The 21,341-nt window shown below is 38.9% G+C and overlaps 1 protein-coding gene across 1 annotated transcript in view; it reads left to right on the plus strand.

Moving 5' to 3' along the window:
* LEKR1 (leucine, glutamate and lysine rich 1) overlaps positions 1-21,341 on the plus strand; it is a 178,627-nt gene that overhangs the window by 61,938 nt on the left and 95,348 nt on the right. The window contains exon 5 of the mRNA XM_064275639.1: positions 16,215-16,390. Within this exon, the coding sequence (XP_064131709.1) occupies positions 16,215-16,390 (176 nt within the window). The remainder of the gene's footprint in view (positions 1-16,214; positions 16,391-21,341) is intronic.

Below are 21,341 nucleotides of genomic sequence, written 5' to 3' on the forward strand. Positions count from 1 at the left end.
CATGCTCAAGGTAGGCATTCTTTACTAGTTAAGCTAAACTATTGTTTGGTTTTAAGAAGACTTCAGGGGATATTTTTGGTTTAAGGTTTAAAGATTATCTCAGGGCAATAGTTTCAGGGGTTCGTCTAGCTTCCATGGCTCCAGGAAGTCTGGAGTCCATAAGAATTTGAAATTTCGATCTGTATTTTCCCCACTTTTGATGAGGATTCTCCTATAGAATCTTTGATCGATGTGTTCAGTAACAGTAGCTGAGCACTATCGAGTTCTTCTGGTCTCATGGTAAAGGAGGCAGTTGTTCATGGAGGCAATTAGCCACGCATTCCATCTCCTCCTCCTCTTCCTGATTCTCCTTCTTCCTCTGTTGCTTCAGGTGAATAGAGACCAGTTGTTGTGGTTATTTATTCCTTTTGTTGTTAATATCCAGCTAGAGAGAGCCTTCTCAAATTGGCATCTGAATCCTTCCAACAGGACCCTAGTAGTGTTTGATATACTTTCTCATATGACAGTATGTCCACGTTCAGCTTGTACATTTCCTTTGCCAGACCTGAAATTCTCTGGTTCTTTAAATGTGAAATGTTTACTTGGAGAGTGTAATTTGGACACTAGGAGTGCTCATTGTTTCTAGATTTGTCATTGCCTTTTCAAGAGCAGATCTAGGAAATAATTTTTAAGAGAAAATATGAGTTTGTGCTAATATTTCCAATTCAAATATAGGATTATAAAATTAAAAAAGTTTTTTTTTAACTTCTTTCATTTTTGTCTGAATCTCCTTTCTCATAAGCTGAAAACCTTGCTGCTACTGATGTTAGCATAATTATTTATTTGCTTCATCATATAATTCATGTATAATATTTTCATGTTAACAATACCAAATTATTACTAAGATATGGCAATAAGTGTGTATTTACTTCTCTTTTAAAAGTTTTGAGTGTTGTCCTCAGACTTCAGAAACAAAAGCTGACTGGACTTAGAATTTTGAAGATAGAAATGGGGTTGCATTTCTTCGTTTTGCAGAGGAGGAAACTGTGACTCAGATGAGTTGTTTTGCCCAAGATCACGAAGCTTAACCAAAGGTGGAATTGGAACCAAAACATTACTTTTCTTCTAAACCATGCAAGCAGGAGTTTAGCACTGACATTAAAACAAAAGTTAATCTGATACTTTTGAAGATGTTAATAGTAATAATTACTGTGATGATGGACATGAACTTAAGGATCAAAAGATTTTTTTTTTTCTCCTAGCTTTGTAGTATGATCTTGGGGAAGTCATAGGTCCTGCTTCTACTATGACTAAGATAGTTGAGCAAGTTACAGGATATAAGAAAAATATACAAAAATCAATTGTAAGTCTATCTACTAATTGTATTGACCATTTTTGAATGCCTATACGCCCAGTGCTAGGTACTTTCAAATGTTACTTCTATGCCTCAATATAAACATAAAACCAAAAAAAAAAGCCAAACCCAGTGCCGTCAAGTCAATTCCGACTCATAGCGACCCTATAGGACAGAGTAGAACTGCCCCATAGAGTTTCTAATGAGCACCTGGCGGATTCGAACTGCCGACCCTTTGATTAGCAGCCGTAGCACTTAACCACTACGCCACCAGGGTTTGGACATTATTATCTACATTTTACAGATGAAGACACTGAGGTAAAGAGACTTGGCCAAAACTACAGTAAGTGATGAATCTGGAATGTGAACACAGACCTCTTCAGCTCCAAGAACTGGGCTTTCCTTTTCACCCTATTACATCACTTTCTCTTTGCCTCAGTCTCCTTATGTGGGAGATGGTAATATTATCTATTTTATATATGACAAGGTTGTTTGAAGAACTAAAACTTAACATTTGTTGACCTGAATTGAACAATAGCAAAACATTTAAAGTGAGTACTGTTAAGAGCTCAGTGATTCTATTTAATCAGTTAATTTCATGCAAAAGTCACTTGCACCAGCAAGTGACTTCCAAAGTGAATGACAAACGAGTGAAGAACTGTTTGCTATGGTAGCAAAAATAAGCTTTAGCTAGTTGTTAGGGTTTCTGCTTCCTGGACAGGCTGTGGTGAGTGTGGCTTAAGCTAAAGGAACAGTTAGGCAGCAGTACTCACATGAAAACCAGTATACTAATGTTGCAAAAAGTACAGGACAGAATGTAACAGCATCAGTGACAGAGTGTCATTGAGCTCTCTGGGAGAGAATGTTTGCACCAAAGCCTTGGATTTCCTATACTTTAATCAAATTACATTTCTGATACTCCTAATAAAGAATTGGAAACTTTGATGAGTGAGAGAATAAATAAAAGCATTCTTTTGTAAGACAGGGCATTTTGGAGGAAAGATGGGCAGATAGGCTCTGAGTATATGTTATAAATGAACACAGTCATGACATAAATAAACAAACAATAAAACAAAACAAAAAAACTCAACGAATTAGGAATAGAAGGAAATTTGATAAACATGATAAAGGACATCTATGAAACACCTATAGTTAACATCATACTTAATGATGAAAGACTAAATGCTTTCCTTCTATAATTGGGAAGAAGGCAAGAATGTCTACATTCACCACTTATGCTCAACATTTTACTGGAGATTCTAGTGAGTGTAATCAGGCAAGAAAAAGAAATTAAAGGCATGCATATTGGAAAGTAAGAAGTAAAACTATTTTTATTTGCTGTCAGAGCATGATTCTTTATGCAGAAAAAACAAGTTTAGCAAGGTTACAGGATATAAAAAAATACAGAAATCAATTATAATTCATTATACTTAGAAAATATACTAACAACAAGTAATTCAAATGTGAAATTAAGAAAAGAATTCCATTCACAATGGTGTCAAAAAGATTAGCAAATGAAGTGCAAGGCGTGTGCACAGAAGACTACAAAACATTCTGAGAGAAATCAACCTCAGCTGAGAAAGATCTCAATTCATAGAGAGACATACCATAATCATGGATTGGGAGACTCAATACTGTTAAGGTGGCAGTTCTTTTAAACTGATCGGTTGAAATCCCAGCAGGTGTTTTGACCCTAAAAATAGTATGGAAATACAAGGGACCTAGAATAGCCAAAATACTTTTGAAAAAGAAGAAAAAGCTAGAGGAGTTATACTGCCTGACCTACTGTAAAGCTGCAGTAATGAAGACAACGTGGTATTGGCATAAGGACAGACATATAGATCAATGGAACAGAATAAAAGTCCAGAAATAAACTCTTACACTATGGTGAATTGGTGCCAAAGCAATTCAATAAGGAAAGGATAGTCTTTTCAACAAATAGTGCTGGACAGTTGGAAATTCAGATGCAAAAAAGAAAGAAAGAAAACCTTAGAATCTTACCTCATGTCATACACCAAAATCAAAATGTACCATTGATATAAGAGCTAAAACTATAAAATTCTAGAAGAAAACATAGGATAAAACCATTGTGACCTGGGATTAGGCCAGGTGTCAGCAAAGACTTTCTGTGAATGACCAGTTAGTAAGTTCAAGAAGCAAAATAGAGGCTATTACGTAGGGACTTACATAACAAGAGGGCAAAAAAACTGCCACAATTTTTTTATTGATAAAATTCAAAATTTAATAATTAATTGAGCACTTTTTTTTTTTTGGCAATACAGGTCTGCTAATGAAAAGAATGGAATTATTTTTTTTGGAGATAAACACTTCGCTTAGTTTGAGTTCAAAGGTAGTGTTGCCTCTGATATAATAGATAGTAAGCGTTCTTCTGTAAAACTCTTCTTAGCCTGCAGGCTGTATTAAAACAGGTGATAGGCCAATTCGGCCAACCTCGAGTTTAGGCAAAGACTTCTTAGGTGTGTCACCAAAAGCAAAATCCATTTAAAAAATATCAATAAATTGGATTTCATTTTTAAAAAAAAGCTTTTGCAGATCAAAAGACACCATTAAAAATGAACAGACAAGCCACAGACTGGGAGAAAATATTTGCAAATCATATTTCAGATAAAGGACTTGTATCCAGAGCGTATATAAAAAAAAAAAAAACAAAAAAACCTTGTACAATTCTATAATAAGAAAAAAGCCCAATTAAAAATGGGCAAAAGATTCGAACACGTTTCACCAAATAAGACATATGGATTGCCGATAGGCACAAGAAAAGATGCTCAACATTGTTAGTCATTAGGCAAATGTGAACTAAAACCATGATGAGATTAAAACCACTGGAATGGCGGTGATCTAAATGACTGACAGTAGGAAGTTTTGGTGAGGATATGAAGAAGCTGGGTCCCTTACATACTGCTAGAAGGAATGTGAAATTTTCAGTCACATTGGAAAACAGGTTGTAAGTTTCTTAAAAAGTTGAACGTACACCTATCACACGACTCCATAATTCCACTCCTAGGTATGTACCCAAGAGAAATGAAAGCATATGTCTGCACAAAGACTTACACAGGTCTGTGTGGCTTAACGGGTAGCATCCGACAGCATATACAACGTGGCCAGCCACTCAGGTGTCTCAGTGCCAGGACCCAGACCTTCCTCTTGAAGGTGGAGCCCCACTTCTGCCCGCCTGCTGCACACAGCCCGGAAGCCACTTAGTCTGCAGGATGGAGACCCAGGCCCCAAATCCCAATTCCGGACCCCCTTGGCTCCCACGTTTTGCCCGGTGTGGCCGCATAGGGTGCTGATGGAAAGATAGGTGCCCCGGAAGCCCCAGCCCTGGCTCAGGCGCCCTCGGCACCCTTGCTCTGCACCGTCCCCTCTCTGGGCAGGTTCTCACAGGTGAGCTGGCTGTCCCTGCAGCTGGTTTAGCAGAGAAGGTGACTGCCAGGCGGACCTGGCCGAGCGCTCACCTGAGATGTCAGCAGTGGGAACTTCCGAGACCCTGTGCGGCACAGCGGCCCCCAAGCCAATGCACCCAGGAGCCCCGTGCCCCACCGACACAGGTGTTCCCATAACAACGTCCAAATCACGTAATGTTCTTTTTCACGAAGGATGGTGGACATTATGTATACGAATGTTTATAGTAGATATTCTATGACAGCAAAAAGGTGGAAACAATCCCAGTGTTTATTAGCTGGTAAGTGGATAAATGCAATGTGACACATTCATACAAGGGACTACATAAAGAGGAATGAACTACAGATTCATGGAACCACACGGATAAATCTCAAAAACATTATGCTAAGATGCCAAATACCAACGACGGCATATTCTGTGGTCCCGTTTTGTGAAATGTCAGGCAGATGCCCATTTGTACAGGCAGAAAGTAGATCAGTTGTTGCCCGGGCTTAGGGGAGGAGCAAGGATTGACTGCAAATGGGGATGAGGGAACTTTTGAGGGTGCTGAAAACCTAAAATGGGATGTGGCCATGCTTGAACTGTGGTGTTAAGTTTACTAAGCTTAAACTTTGTACGTTTATTAAAAATCATCTACCTGTATGTTTACAATTTACAGAAAGCTGTTAAAAGTAATAAAACTAAAACCAAACCAAACCCGGTGCCATGGAGTCGATTCGGACTCATAGCGACCCTATAGGACAGAGTGGAACTGCCCCATCGTGTTGCCAAGGAGCACCTGGTGGATTCCAACTGCTGACCTTTTGGTTAGCAGCTGTAGCACTTAACCAGTACACTAAAAAAAAAAAAAAAATACCGGGGTTAAAATAATAGGATTAAAAATAAAATCTTATTTTTGCATCTCATTTTCAGTATTTTACGTTCTTAAGAAACTTAAATTCTTAAGAAACTTAACCAGTTGCTATCAAGTCAATTCCAACTCATGGCACCCCCATGTGTTTCAGAGTAAAACGGTGCTCGTTAGGGCCTTCGGTGGCTGTAATCTCCCGGAAACAGATCCCCAGACCTTTCTTCCAAGACACCTCTGGGTGGGTTCAGATCACCAATCTTTTTCAGTTAGGAGCCGAGCACTTAACTGTTTCCACCACCAAGGGACTCCTGAAGAAACTTAGGCGTATATATTTCAACACTATTTTATTCTATATTTTAATTTAATCATCATTTTGAATCATACCTTTCATTGCTTATTCCATTCACATGTTTTAAATTTAAATTTTTATTTATTTTTAGATAAAAGATCACAAATTAAGGGTAAAGTATTACTTAACTCAAAAACCCACTGCCGTCGAGTGGTTTCTGACTCATAGTGACCCTATAGTATTACTTACATAAGTATTACTTACATAAAAAAATAGTGCATACTAAAAACAATTTTGGAAGTAACCATACAACTAGACACTCAGCACAAATAAACGTTTGTAACAGATGAATAGAAATAACAACTGGTTTTATTTATACCCTCAGTGGAAGGCACCTTGCATAGGGGAGGGCATTCTGCTGAAAAGAAGCTCAAACCAAAAGTTGTAGACTTCAGTGACTAAAAGCAGATTTTTTAAATAGTTTATTGATTATTTAAAAAAATATTTATTAAAACATAAAACTTACTGACTTGTGTGGATAAATAAAAGGAGCCCATAATCATGTCTGCTAAGGAGGTCAGGGAAAGAAGCATGAGCTTTAGCTCTTCAGACGTAATCATCTTTATTTACGGAACCCAAATGTAGCGTTCAGTGGACCAGTGAACTGAGTCTTTGGGTCACGTTGCTCTTTTAAAATTATTTTCTGATTTATTTAATTACAATTGGGCTTAATCACCTAGCATCCAGCCGTGTGTTCTATATGCTGTGTGTTTTCCCTGACATCCTTTCCGACCTGTCTCTTGAAGGAGATTGATCACGAGTAGGTGTGGTATGCCTCAGTTGGCTCAGCCCATCTGCTATTCAGAATAAAATATCTTTTTGAGAATGGAAATTAACTTTAGAAGGCCCGTAAAACAGATACTAAAATACCAGATAGCATATAGTTCTCACTGAACTTCATGTAAAATTGTATATAAATCCAATATTCCAAGTCAAGCCATATTTGGAATATTCAGGCAGCATTTATTTTTAGAGGATTCATGCAGTGACTATTTCATAAATTGTTTATAATATAAAGTAAAACAAAACAAAACAAAAAAACCCAGTTGCTATTGAGTCAATTCCAACTCACGGCAACCCCATCTGTTTCGGAGTGAAACTGTGCTCTGTAGGGTTTTCAATGGGGGTGATCTTTCAGGGGAGTAGATTGCCAGCCTTTTCTCCCTCTGGGTGGATTTCTGTCAACCTTTCAGTGAGTAGGTGGGAGCTTAACCATTTCTGCCAGCCAGGGACTCCTTGAAATACAAGGTACTTGAGCTTAAATTTTTCTTACTTATAAATCTAGATCCTGTCATATCTGGAATTTTCAGTGCCAACTCCCAATCTCCCTTTCTAGCTCTCACGTTTTCATGTCAATTCTTTACCCTCAGTGGGGCTTCCAGGTTTTGTTTGCTTTTCATTTACCCAGCCTTTTTCTGGTGTCACTCTGTTTTCTGACCTTAATCCCATAGTTCATCATCTCACATCTTGTTTTCTTTTTAGCAGCTTTATTGCAGTGTAATTCACATGCCATAAAATCCACTAACTTTACGTGTATAATTCAGTGCTTTTAGTAAACTTACAGACTTGTATGACCTTCACCACATCTAATTTTAGGACATTTGAATCACACCGAAGAGTCTCATGACTGTTTCCAGTCAATCTTAGTTCTTACCCCCAGCCCTAGGGAACCACGGCCCTTCTTTCTGGATTTGCATTTTTCTGGACGTTTCAGATGGATAGCATCATACGATATACGGTCTTTTACATCCAGCTTGTGTTTCACTTAGCATTATGTTTTTGAGGTTCATTCACGTTATGGCATGTCTCAGTATTTTATTCCTTTTTACTGCTGAATAATATTCCATTGTGTGGCTATTCCACATTTATTTGTCCATTTACTAGTTGAACACTTGGATTGGTTCCACTTTTTACCTCTTATGAATAAACCAGTTGCTGTCAGTTCGATCCAACACATGGCAACCCCATGTGTGTTAGAGTAGAACTGTGCTTCATAGGGTTTTCAATGGTTGATTTTTCAGAAGTAGATTGCCAGGCCTTTCTTCTGAGGTACCTCTGGGGGGACTTGAGTCTCCAACCTTTTGGTTAGCAGCCAAGTGTGTTAACCATTTGCACTACCCACTTATGAATAAGGCTGCTATAAACATCTGCATACAAGTGTTTGCATGGACATTCATTTTCATTTCTTATGGGTGGGTAGGTAAGAGTAGAATTACTGATTCTTATGATAAATTTAATGTAACTTTTTAAGAAATCGACAAAATGTTTTCCAAAGTGGCTCTACCATTTTACATTCCAGCCAGGAATGGGGACTCTGGTTTTCTCTGTCTCCTCTGCACACTTATTATATTGTCCACCTTTTTGATTATACAAATTCTGGCACTGGATGGGCTGGAGTGTGTGTGAAATGATACTTCATTGTGGCTTTGATTTCTGTTTCCTGAATAACTACTGATGCGAAGCATCTTTTCATGTGCTTATGAGCTATTTGAAAATCCTATTTGGTAAAATATCTATTAAAAACTTTTGCCCATTTTATGATTGGTTAGCTTCCTTATTAAAAGATTTTAAAAGCTCTTTTTATGTTCTGCATATGAGTCCTTTATTTGAAATATGATTTGCAAATATTTTCTCTCAGTCTGTGACTTATCTTTTCATTTTCTTAATGGTATCTTTTTTTTTTTAAGGGTATTCATCCAGTAATAATTGTTTTCATTGTTGTTTACTGCTCATTCTCCCCCCTTTCATCTGCTGCTAAGCACTAATATTTTGTCTTGATAGTTTTACCTATTATAAATATTTCATGTAAGTGGGATAACAGTATTTGACCTTTTATGTTTGGCTTATTGCAGTTAGCATGATGTTTCAAGGTTCATCTTTGTAGCTGAATAATACTCCATTGTGTGTATATAAACAAACAAACAAAAAACCCATTGCCGTCAAGTCAATTCCAACTCATAACTACCCTATAGGACAGAGTGCAACTGCCCCATAGAGTTTCCAAGGAGTGCCTGGCAGATTCGAGCTGGCGGCCTTTTGGTTAGCAGCCTGAGCACTTAACCACTGTGCCAGCAGGGCTTCGTGTGTGTATGTACCACATTTCATTTATCCATTCATCTCTCGATGAACATTCGGGTTGTTTCCACCTTTTGGCTATTGTGAATAATGCTGCAGCGACCACTGATGTACAGGTATCTGTTTGAGTCATTGCCTGAGATTCTTTTAGGTGTATATCTAGGAGTGGAATTGCTAGATTATATGCTAAATCTGTGTTCAAATTTGTGCATAAACACCAGACTGTTTTCACTAGTGGCTGTACCATTTTACATGTCCACCAGCAATGGACAAGGGTGTCGATTTCTCCACATCCTCTCCAACGCTTATTTTTGGTGTTTTTTGATAATAGCCATCCTAGTGGGTGTGAAGTGGTAACTCATTATATTTTGATCTGCATTTTTCTGATGACTAATCATGCTGAGCACCTTTTCATGTGCTTGCTAGCCATTCGTATACCTTCTTTGGATAGATGTTTATTCAAGTACTTTGCCTATTTTTTAATTGGGCTATTAGTCATTTTGTTGTTGAGTTTTAGGAGTTATATATATATGTATTCTGAATATTAAACCCTTACCTGATATACGGTTCCCAAATATTTTCTCTCATTCTGTAGGTTGCCTTTTCACTTTCTTCTTAATGCCCCTTGATGCAAAGTTTTTGATATTGATGAAGTCCAGTTTATCTATTTTTTCTCTTGTTCCTCATGCTTTTGGTGTCATATCTAAAAATCCATTGCCTCACATAAGGTCCTGAAACATTATTCCTATCTTTTCTTCTAAAAAATTTTATGGTTTTAGCCCTTATATTTAGGCTGTTGATCCATTTTGGGTTAATTTTTTTATATGATGTGAGATAGGGATGCTTCACATTTCAAACTTTCAGGCTCCCTATATCATTTCTTTTAGGGCATGTCTGGTAGTAACAATCTCCCTCAGCTTTTGCTTATCTGGGAAAGTTCACTAATTCTTTCTTGTGTCACCTGAAATCTGCTGTGGGACCCCTCTAATGAATTTTTCATTTCAGTTATACTTCTGAACTCCAGAATTTATGTTTGGTTTCTTTTTATAATTTTCTATCTTTATGTTAATGTTCTTACTTTGTTCAAACGTTATTTTCTTGATTTCCTTTAGTGCTTTACACATATTTAAAACAGTTGTTTTAAAGTCTGTATCCAGTAGAGCTAATGTCTGTCTGCCTTAAAGATGGTTTCTGTTGATTTAGTTTGTTCTTTGAATGAGCCATCTTTCCTTGTTTCTCCATTTGTCTTATGATTTTTTTTTGGTGTTGTTGAAAATGGGGTGTTTGAATAATATAATACAGTGGTTCAATTACTCAGATTCTTCCCCTTCCTCAGGGTTTGCTAGGTTGATTCATTCATCTGTCCATCCTTACTTCCCTCCTTCCTATCTTCTTTCTTTTCCTTCACTCTTTCCTCTCTTTTTCTATTGTTGAAGGCTGCGGTAGTCCATTAGTTTAGTGCCTTTTCTATTTTTGCTGGATCAAACTGGGGGGGGGGATTGCTAAAAAGACAAAACAAAAACCTCTTATAGTCTTTGCAGACTTACTCTGTGGTAGGACAATCCCCAGGCTTACACTGAGCCGTGAAATCCATCCAATGAGAAAGTTTAGGATTACCTCAGGTCTTTCTGGGCATGTGTGTTGCCCTGGGCATACATGTGGTTCTCCAAATTATACACACTTTGGTACCTTTAAATGCCCAATTTCCCAAGGAAATTCTCTCCCTGGAGTTTCTCTCCCTGGATCTCCTTCCTTTGCACCAGGTGGCCACAGGATTCTCGTTCTGCCTTACCATGCCTCAGGGTATGCCTACTGCTCTTCTGCCATGCGACCTCCAGAATGGATGAAATAAGTACAAGCTCTTTGCCTTAGTCCTTTAGGTAATCACTTGACTGATTTGAACAGGCAAAAATCATTCTTTATTATTAACAAAGTGCATTCTGCTCACCACAGAACCATGGGCTGAGATCCCAAACTGGAAACACAGCTGCCATTTCTAGCTGGCTGCCCAGCAGAGGCTGTGATGGTGCTCAAGCCAATATCAGGGAGAAAAAAGGAGTCTCGGAGTCTTCCCACCACTCTGCAAGGCCTTATCCAGCTGCTGTGACCCAGCCCCTCCCCACTTGTTCAATAGAGTTCCAACAAGACTAGTATCATGATTTTCTCTTGTTTTTTTTTTTTTTCACTTTTTCTATAGATGGACTGGAGTGTGGAGCTTCTTAGTCTGCCATCTTGGTTCTGGTATCTCTTAATGGAGTCTTTTGAAGAGTCAAAGTTGTTATTTTTAATGAAATCCAATTTATCAATGTCTTCTTTTATGAATTTTTCTTTTTGTGATGTATCTAAGAACTCTTTGCTTAACCCAAGGTCATGAAGGTTTTCTCCTATAGTTTCTTCTAACAATTTAGTAGTTTTAACTCTTACATTTAGATTTATAATTTATTTTGAATTAATTTTTCTGTATGATATGAGGGAAGGATCTAAATTTATTTTTTTGCATGTGGATATCTAATTGTTCCAGCACCGTTTGTTGAAAGGACTCTTCTTTTCCTACTGAATTATCCTGACAACTTTGTTAAAAATCATTCACCGCAAATATAAGGACTCATTTCTGGACTATCTATTCTGTTCCTTTAATTTATATGTCTTTTATGCAACTACCACACTCTCTTGAATCCTATAGTTTTTAGTAAATCTTCAAAGTGAGAAATGTAAGCCTCCCAACTTTATTACTTATTTTCAAGATTGTTTTGACTCTTCTGGGTCCTTTGCAATTCCATATAAATTTTATCATCAGCTTGTAAATTTCTACAAAGTAGCCTGCTGGGGTTTTGATAGATATTGCATTGACTCTATAGATCAATTTGGGGAGCACTGCCATCCTAACAATATTGAGACTTCCAAACTATGAATATGGTATGTCTTTTCATTTATTTCTCTCAGGAATGTTTTGTTTTCAGTATACAAGTCTTGCTTTTTTTAATTAAAAATTTTTCTAAGTATTTTATTCTTTTCAGTTTTATTTTGAATGGAATGGTTTTCTTAATTTTATTTTTGGTGCTGGTCACTGCTAGTATATAGAAATAAAATTGATTTTTAAATATACATCTTGATGAACTAATTTATTAGTTACAGACTTTTGTTGTTGTTGTTTTGGTGTGGATTCCTTAGGGTTTTCCACACAGAGGATGTTTCTGTGTAAAGCAGTCTATGAATACCCCAACTCCTTTTACATTTACTGACTTAGCCATATTTATCCTTAAAACCCTCATTGTTCGTATCTGCTTCCAAGCTGTTAAGCAGTAGGCCCTTACGTCCTTCAGTACCATTCTAAATCCTCACTATTCTGCTTAGGCCTCCTGTGCTACCCCCCCACCCCCTTCAGCAGCTGTGTGTCTTGCCTCTTATTTCACAGAGAAAGTGGATGTTACCAACACAGGCAGATTTACTGTGAATCAAATCATGCTTAAGTTTCAGAGCTCTTCACTGAGGACTCCCTTCGAAGGTTCTGGAAGGGGTCCTAGCAAAAGTAAGATGGTTTAATTGTAATTGTTTAAAAATTCCGTCTCTTTCCACTCAGACTTCCTCTCTGTCACACTTCTGATGTCCATATGGCATTGGAATAGCCACAGGCATTTTGGAGCCTGAGGACGGAAAGTTCAGTTGGCAATACACTATTATAACTACCATTTGGAAAGACATTTTTTGAATGCTTCAAAAAAAAAACAAATAAATTACAGATGACAGATTTGGGTGTGCATGAATCTTAAAAAAAAAAAAACATTGGAGTAAAAACAATCAAGATCAGCAATTTAAGCAATGGAAATTTTTCAGGCACAAAGAAGCAAATTGTATCAACTTTTTCAGGTCACATCAAAAGCAAATTCATTAAAAGGAAGAGATACATTTTCAATAAAAGCTTTTGGATTATTTGATAATTGATTCAACGAAGGAGAGCTAATTATCTGAATACATTGGAGAAAGATTTAAGTTGCTGATTTGACCAAAAGTGCTAATTTTGGTGGAGATAACATAAAAATCATAGTGCATCAGCTCAAAACTGGCATCTAAGATAAACTGGTTCATGAGTTTTCATCATTCCAATGACAATTTAAGATGAGTCACTTTCCAAGAAAACTTGAAAAGCCAAAAAATCTTATAATTCACATATGAAAAAAATTTGATAATGATTTTTCCAAATTTGTCAACCCTAAGTATTTACACGGCTTTTTTTAACCAATAATGGGGTATGAAGCTGGATCTTTCTAAACTATTAGTAATAAAAAAAAAAACATTCATACTAGGGAAGTCTAGCTGTATGATCTTTGCGTTCCCACCAAATAATGTGATATTACAGAATGGCTCTCCCGTGAACAGGTGATTATGGAGCATGTAGCCAGATGCCACAGGGAAAATAAAGTTGTAAAGCTGTGTTACTTATTAAAAAGTTATATCGTTTTCCTATATTTTGTGATATTCATGGAATTTATCAACCTTTTAAAATTTTCTAATTTGTGTTTTTTTAATTCTAAAATAATTACTGTTTTTTAACCTAATTTTGTAGTTTTCATTTTTGTATTTATTTTTAGAGGGGGTTTTGCAAATCATGTTGTTATGTGATGTCATGTCAATTTTGACCGATAGCAACCCTGTGTGACAGAGTAGAACTGCCCCTTAGAGTTTCCTATGTTCACATCTTCAAGCAAGCAGATCACCTGGTCTCTTCTCCCACAGAGCTGCTGGTGGGTGCCACGGGCCACCTTTTGTTAGCAGCGGAGCACTTAACCATTGCATCACCAGTGCTCCTTCTCCAAACCATAGATCCCACAAAACTTGGATCTGTCCCTAGCTGACAAGCTTGAACTGTCTCCTGCCTTTTCCCCTATAGAGGCACCTACATCCACATCCAGGCTTTTCTTCTGTTAATGTCCCTGCTAGGCCCTGACAGCCATGTTCAGGGCTTGCTCCAGGCAGCTGTCCCACACTGGTCCCCTTAGCCCCTTACCCTTGACTTAGTTTCTGGTCCGTCTCCCTGCCTCACCAGTGCCTGGCTTCACATTCAGACTTCCCGTCTTCACTTTTGGCTTCCTTGGTGCAGTGACCCGTTGGGACTCTCTCTCTACTTTCTGAAATCAACATTCTGTTAGCTCCTAGCTCTGCATGCTGATTAGGTACCCCCTGTAGCTTCTGCTCACCCAGGCGGACCTTACTTACCACACACAGTCACATCATTCTGCTTCTTCCTGGCCAAAGCTAGTCTTTCAGCCTCTGCTTTACATCTGTCCTTTCTAGGACTTTGCACGACAAATTACCTCATCTCTATTCTGTGTTTTTAGCCTCTGTGACTGCCTAATACTGTCTGCTCAGCTGTGTATAGACTCAGGTGTGTCCCATCCTAACCACCTACTCTCTATTTTCTTGTTTTTCTCCCTGTCTCCTCAAGCCAAGGTCCCTGACAGCTGGTACCACAGGACTGATTTTATGTTTTTCACCTCGGGTTTACTGCTTAGCCCTTTCGTACCTAGTCTCTCATCATCCCCACTGACACTGCTATCTCTGAGATTACCAAAACCTCCTTAGTGTCAGATACAATGAACTCCGTTCGGTGTTTATCTGATGTCTTAAACACTGGCCATTACTGTCTTCTTGAAATTGCCTTATCCTCTGCTTTTTCTGACCTAATTCTTTTGGTTTTTCTCCTAACTTACTGATTGCTCCTTGCTGGTCTTCTTTGGGAGCCTTGGTGGTACAGTGGTTAAAGCTTAGCTGCTGGCCGAAAGGTCGACAGTTCCAGTGCACCAGCCGCTCCTGGAAGCTCTACGGGGCAGTGTTACTCCGTCCCATGGGGTTGCTGGGAGTCAGTCAGCTTGACAGCAGCAGGTTTGTTTTTTTTTTAAGTCTCCTTTGAGGGATTATTTCCTGCCATAGTCCCTTCAATGCTTGTGTTACCTTCCGCACCTCTCACTTCTTCATTCCTTCAGCTTAGTCATCTCTTTTACCCACTCAAGTTACAATATTTATTGAGCACATTGTTGTTGTTGTTAGGTGCTGTTTACATAGCGACCGCATGTACAACAGAAACACTGCCTAGTCCTGTGCTATCCTCACAATCGTTGCTGTGTTTGAGGCCATGATTACAGCCACTGTGTCAGTCCATCTCACTGAGGGTCTTCCTCTTTTCACTGACCCCCTACTTTACCAAGCAGGACATCCCTCTCCAGGGTCTGATCCCTCTTGACAACACGTCCAAAGTACATGAGACGAAGTCTCAAACTACGTAGCAAACACCGCGCTAGGTTCTGAGGAGACTGGAATGAGTAAGACAGATACCATCTCTGTATTATAGATCTTGGTCTACTCAGGAAGATAAATATTAAACAAACAATTACACTCCCATCGCTTCAGTCATCACCGTCTTGCTGTTAACTCCCAGATCTATATCTACATCTTCCTTGGTGATTAGGAAAACTATAACCATGACATCTGAAGTAATAGAGATAGCAAAAAGACATGTAATTACTTGAGCTATGGCATCTGATGAAGCAAAAGCATCGGATCAGTCATGGTAAAATGCATGTTTATTATTACCCCAAGTTTTACACTACCTGTGGAACCGCGGTGTGTGGAAGAATGTGATCTAAGAATCTTCGATTCTCATTTAGACTTCATGACAGAATCGCTTTTGACCTAACTTTCTTCAATAAATGTTTGCTGTTGGATTAATAAAAAAATTAATATAGTTTATGAAAATGTTTAACAGTCTCCGTTTATAGTTAAAATAATAACAAAATCAAAATGAGTTAAAGTGACCAGATGCGCTAGCCTACCTGGGATATTCCCAGTTTATATCTGTTGTCTCGGCATAATATGAATAGCACCTCTTTTCAGTGGAAACCCTGGTGGCATAGTGGTTAAGAGCTACAGCTGCTAACCAAAAGGTTGGCAGTTTGAATCCACCAGGTGCTCCTTGGAAACCCTGTGGGGCGGTTCTACTCTGTCTTATAGGGTTGCTATGAGTCAGGATTGAAGAGATGGCAATGGGTTTTTTCACTTTCAGAATTATCTCCATTTACACAATAGATTATATGGGCACTCTAAAACTGTTTTCTAAAAGAGATGTTTGTTATTATGCATACTATTTTTAAAAGTCCTAATTTTTTTTTTTTTTTTTTACTACTTTACAGTAAAAAATTGGTGGAGTACAAATATTTCTGGAATAAGACACTTTCATTCCTTACTTCTACTAAGAGGGAGCTAAGCAGTATTAAAAATGAAGTATATGATAATTTTCAAAACTGGACTTCTCTGAAAGAAGAAGTTTTTCTGCAAATTAAATCCATAAGTGAAGCGGCCTTGACAGGTTTGTTATGTATATTAAGGACACAATTGTCCTTTTTAAAAATTTTTTAAAGTTACATTATAAATAACGAGGCGGTGATATTTCACTTTATGTGTTGGGAATTAGGATTAACTTTATAAATCTGTCATTGCTTGGTAGACTAGATGGCTGTTATGATCTTCTCCAACTCAGAGATTCAATAGTTTCAGGCTTATCTAAGAGAAACTGTGATATGTCTTTCCTGAGCTGCGACCAGAAGTCTGGTTGTTCTTGTTAAATGTACCAATCTTCTATTTTATTTTCTTCTGTTAATGGCAGAGTAGTTCATATCAGATCAGTCCTCCCACAGATAACTATTTATTCAACAAAAAAATATGAAAAAGAACTGAAAACACTGCGGAGTAACCAAAAACACTGTGTTAAATAATAGCAATTATAAAGGATGTGCTTGACTTTAGTGGGAAGGTCCAGTGTTTTGGTCAATGCTGGCTTCAGGGCTAACGCAGATATGTTTTTATCATGTTAAGAAAGGATCTATTCTTATGTTGTTTAGTATTTGTTGTTACATTGGTCAGATGCCATCTTAGTGTCCATGGAGATTATCATAGGTTCTTCCTCCATAGACCCATATGAAGAAATATATTAATAGATTTCTTAATTGGACCATTTGTGCACTTCCTGAACACACCCCACTTGTTTATTATCCTTTTATTATGCTGCTGGATTCTGTTTACAATGTATTTTTTAGGACTGTTGCATCCGAATTCATACGTGATAATGATGGTCTATTTTCTTTGCTCTTTTATGTTTGTGAATCTTCAAATGTTTGGGAATGTTGCATTTGTCGTCTGGTTGCTGCCTTTGTGATTATGACTTTGTAAATCGGAGTCGATTCGACTGCACTGGGCACTGGGATAATACCCTCAGTCCTTTATTTCTTTAAAGTCTAAAGTTTAGACTATATTTATTAATATTAGCACCTTACTAATAGATGGCTTATTTTATCGTTCCTTTTTTTCCTTTTTTTACTATCAGATGTTAATAAAATTCTTAATTTTTACATTTATACTGTTTATTTTACTTCTACTAAATGAGTTATACATTTAAATTGTTTTTTTCCTTCCAGTCAATTTATATACTTCCCACCTCCTCTCCACACCTCCCTCCCCCAGTTTATATACTTCCTGTCTACCCTCGACAGCCTCCGTCCCCCAATTTATACACTTCCCATCTCCTCTCCACAGCCTCCGTCCCCCAATTTATATACTTCCCATCTCCTCTCCACAGCCTCCGTCCCCCAATTTATATACTTCCCATCTCCTCTCCACAGCCTCCGTCCCCCAATTTATATACTTCCCACCTCCTCTCCACAGCCTCCGTCCCCCAATTTATATACTTCCCACCTCCTCTCCACAGCCTCCGTCCCCCAATTTATATACTTCCCACCTCCTCTCCACAGCCTCCGTCCCCCAATTTATATACTTCCCACCTCCTCTCCACAGCCTCCGTCCCCCAATTTATATACTTCCCATCTCCTCTCCACAGCCTCCGTCCCCCAATTTATATACTTCCCATCTCCTCTCCACAGCCTCCGTCCCCCAATTTATATACTTCCCACCTCCTCTCCACAGCCTCCGTCCCCCAATTTATATACTTCCCACCTCCTCTCCACAGCCTCCGTCCCCCAATTTATATACTTCCCACCTCCTCTCCACAGCCTCCGTCCCCCAATTTATATACTTCCCACCTCCTCTCCACAGCCTCCGTCCCCCAATTTATATACTTCCCATCTCCTCTCCACAGCCTCCGTCCCCCAATTTATATACTTCCCACCTCCTCTCCACAGCCTCCGTCCCCCAATTTATATACTTCCCATCTCCTCTCCACAGCCTCCGTCCCCCAATTTATATACTTCCCATCTCCTGTCCACACCTCCGTCCCCCAATTTATATACTTCCCACCTCCTCTCCACAGCCTCCGTCCCCCAATTTATATACTTCCCATCTCCTCTCCACAGCCTCCGTCGCCCAATTTATATACTTCCCATCTCCTGTCCACACCTCCGCCCCCCAATTTATATACTTCCCACCTCCTCTCCACAGCCTCCGTCCCCCAATTTATATACTTCCCATCTCCTCTCCACAGCCTCCGTCCCCCAATTTATATACTTCCCACCTCCTCTCCACAGCCTCCGTCCCCCAATTTATATACTTCCCATCTCCTCTCCACAGCCTCCGTCCCCCAATTTATATACTTCCCATCTCCTGTCCACACCTCCGTCCCCCAATTTATATACTTCCCACCTCCTGTCCACACCTCCGTCCCCCAATTTATATACTTCCCATCTCCTCTCCACAGCCTCCGTCGCCCAATTTATATACTTCCCATCTCCTGTCCACACCTCCGCCCCCCAATTTATATACTTCCCACCTCCTCTCCACAGCCTCCGTCCCCCAATTTATATACTTCCCATCTCCTCTCCACAGCCTCCGTCCCCCAATTTATATACTTCCCACCTCCTCTCCACAGCCTCCGTCCCCCAATTTATATACTTCCCATCTCCTCTCCACAGCCTCCGTCCCCCAATTTATATACTTCCCATCTCCTCTCCACAGCCTCCGTCCCCCAATTTATATACTTCCCATCTCCTGTCCACACCTCCGTCCCCCAATTTATATACTTCCCACCTCCTCTCCACAGCCTCCGCCCCCCAATTTATATACTTCCCATCTCCCCTCCACAGCCTCCGTCCCCCAATTTATATACTTCCCACCTCCTCTCCACACCTCCGTCCCCCAATTTGTTGTTAGTTAAATGACTTCTCCGTCATAAGGATGTGTAACATTTACATTCTGTTTTGTTACCTTTTCTGCCCTATTTGTGCTCATTGCCAGTCGTTTTCTGTGGTTTCCCCCATCATCTCTCCGTTGTCTAAAGTTCTTCCTCTGGTGCTGTCCTTAAGAATGGTTTGTGGAAAAAAGGAAATAAAAGGTATCCAGGTTGGAAAAGAAGAAGAGAATTATCTCTGTGCACAGATGATATGATCCTATAGAAAATCTCAAAGAGTGCGCAAGAAAATTTCTAGTGCTAATAGAGGACTTTAGCAAAGTTGCAGGGTACAAGATCTACAAACAAAAATCAGTTGGGTTTCTAATACCCTAGCAATGAGAAATCTGAAAGGGAAATTAGAGAAACAATTCCATTTACAATAGCATCTAAGAGAATAAAATACCTAGGAATAAATCTAACCAAGCATATGAAGGACTTATATGATGAAAACTATAAAACACTGCTGAAAGAGATTAAAGAAGACTTAAATAAATGGAAAGATGTCTCATGTTCATGGATTGAAAGACTTAATATCGTTAACATGTCAGTGCTACCCAAAGTGACCTATAGATTCAATACAATCCAGATCAAAATCCCAACAGCCTTCTTTACAGAAAAGAAAAACCAATCCTCAACTTTATATGAATGGCAAGAGACCCTGAACAGCTAAAGCAATGTTAAAGGAGAAGAACAAAGTAGAAGGACTCACACTTCCTGATTTTAAAACATACTATACAGCTACAGCTACACAGTTTTTTATACAGCTACAGGGGAGCCCTGATGGCACAGTGGCTAAGACTTCGGCTGCTAACTAAAATGTTGGCAGTTCGAATCCACCAGTCACTCGTTGGAAACCCTACATGGCAGCTCTGCTCTGTCCTATAGTGTTGCTATGAGTCAGAATTGACTCAGTGGCAACGGGTTTGGGGTTTTTTGGTTATACAACTACAGAAATCAAAACAGCCTGATGCTGGTATAACAATTGAGAGTTCAGAAATAAACCCATATGTCCAACTGATTTTTTACAAGGGTGCTAAGTCCATCTGATGGGGAAAGAAGAGTCTCATCAACAATAGTGCTGGGAAAATTGGATCTACACATGCAGAAAAGTGAAACAGGATCCATGCCTCACAACATACACAAAAACGTATTCAAAATGGATTAAGGACCTAAATATGGAAACTAAAACCATAAAATTCTTAGAAGAGCAAGCAGGGACAACAGTGTCAGGCCTAGCATTCAACAATGGATTATCTAATATAATAATAAAAACACAAACAGCAAAAGACAAAATAAATGGGACTTCATACAAATTAAAAACTGTTGTGAGAACCCCTGAGGGAGCAGGAGAGCAGTGGGATGCAGATCCCAAATTCTCATAAGACTAGACTTAATGGTCTGACTGAGACTGGAAGGACCCTGGTGGTCATGGCCCCCAGACCTTCTGTTGGCCCAGGACAGGAACCATTCCCAAAGCTAACTCTTCAGACATGGATTGGACTGGACAATGGGTTGGAGAGGGATGCTGGTTGGATCAGGTGGACACTTGAGACTATGTTGGCATGTCCTGCCTGGAGGGGAGATGAGAGGGTGGAGGGGGTTAGAAGCTGGCGAAAAGGACACAGAAAGAGAGAGCGGAGGGAGAGAGCGGGCTGTCTCATTAGGGGGAGAGTAATTGGGAGTGTGTAGCAAGGTTTATATGGGTTTTTGTGTGAGAGACTGACTTGATTTGTAAACTTTCACTTAAAGCACAATAAAAATTATTAAAAAAAAAAAAAAAAGACTGTTGTTCATCAGAAGACTTCACCAAAAAAGTGAAAAGACAAGCTACCGACTGGGAGAATATCTTGGGAAACCATATATATAACAAGAATCTAGTAACCAAAATATATATATAAAACTTCAATTTTTTAATGACAAAAAGATAACCCAGTCATAACATGGGCAAAGGACTTGAATAGACATTTCACCAAATAGGACATTCAAATGGCTACCAAACATATGAAAAGACACCAGCATCATTAGCCATCAGAGAGATACAAATCAAAAGCACAATGAGATACCATTTCACACCCACTGGAATGGCTAAGATTAAAAAAAAAAGAGATAACAAAACAGAAAATAACAAACGTTAGTGAGGATG

Source organism: Loxodonta africana, chromosome 23 (genome assembly GCF_030014295.1).
Source record: "Loxodonta africana isolate mLoxAfr1 chromosome 23, mLoxAfr1.hap2, whole genome shotgun sequence".
In the NCBI taxonomy this organism is placed as follows: domain Eukaryota; kingdom Metazoa; phylum Chordata; class Mammalia; order Proboscidea; family Elephantidae; genus Loxodonta; species Loxodonta africana.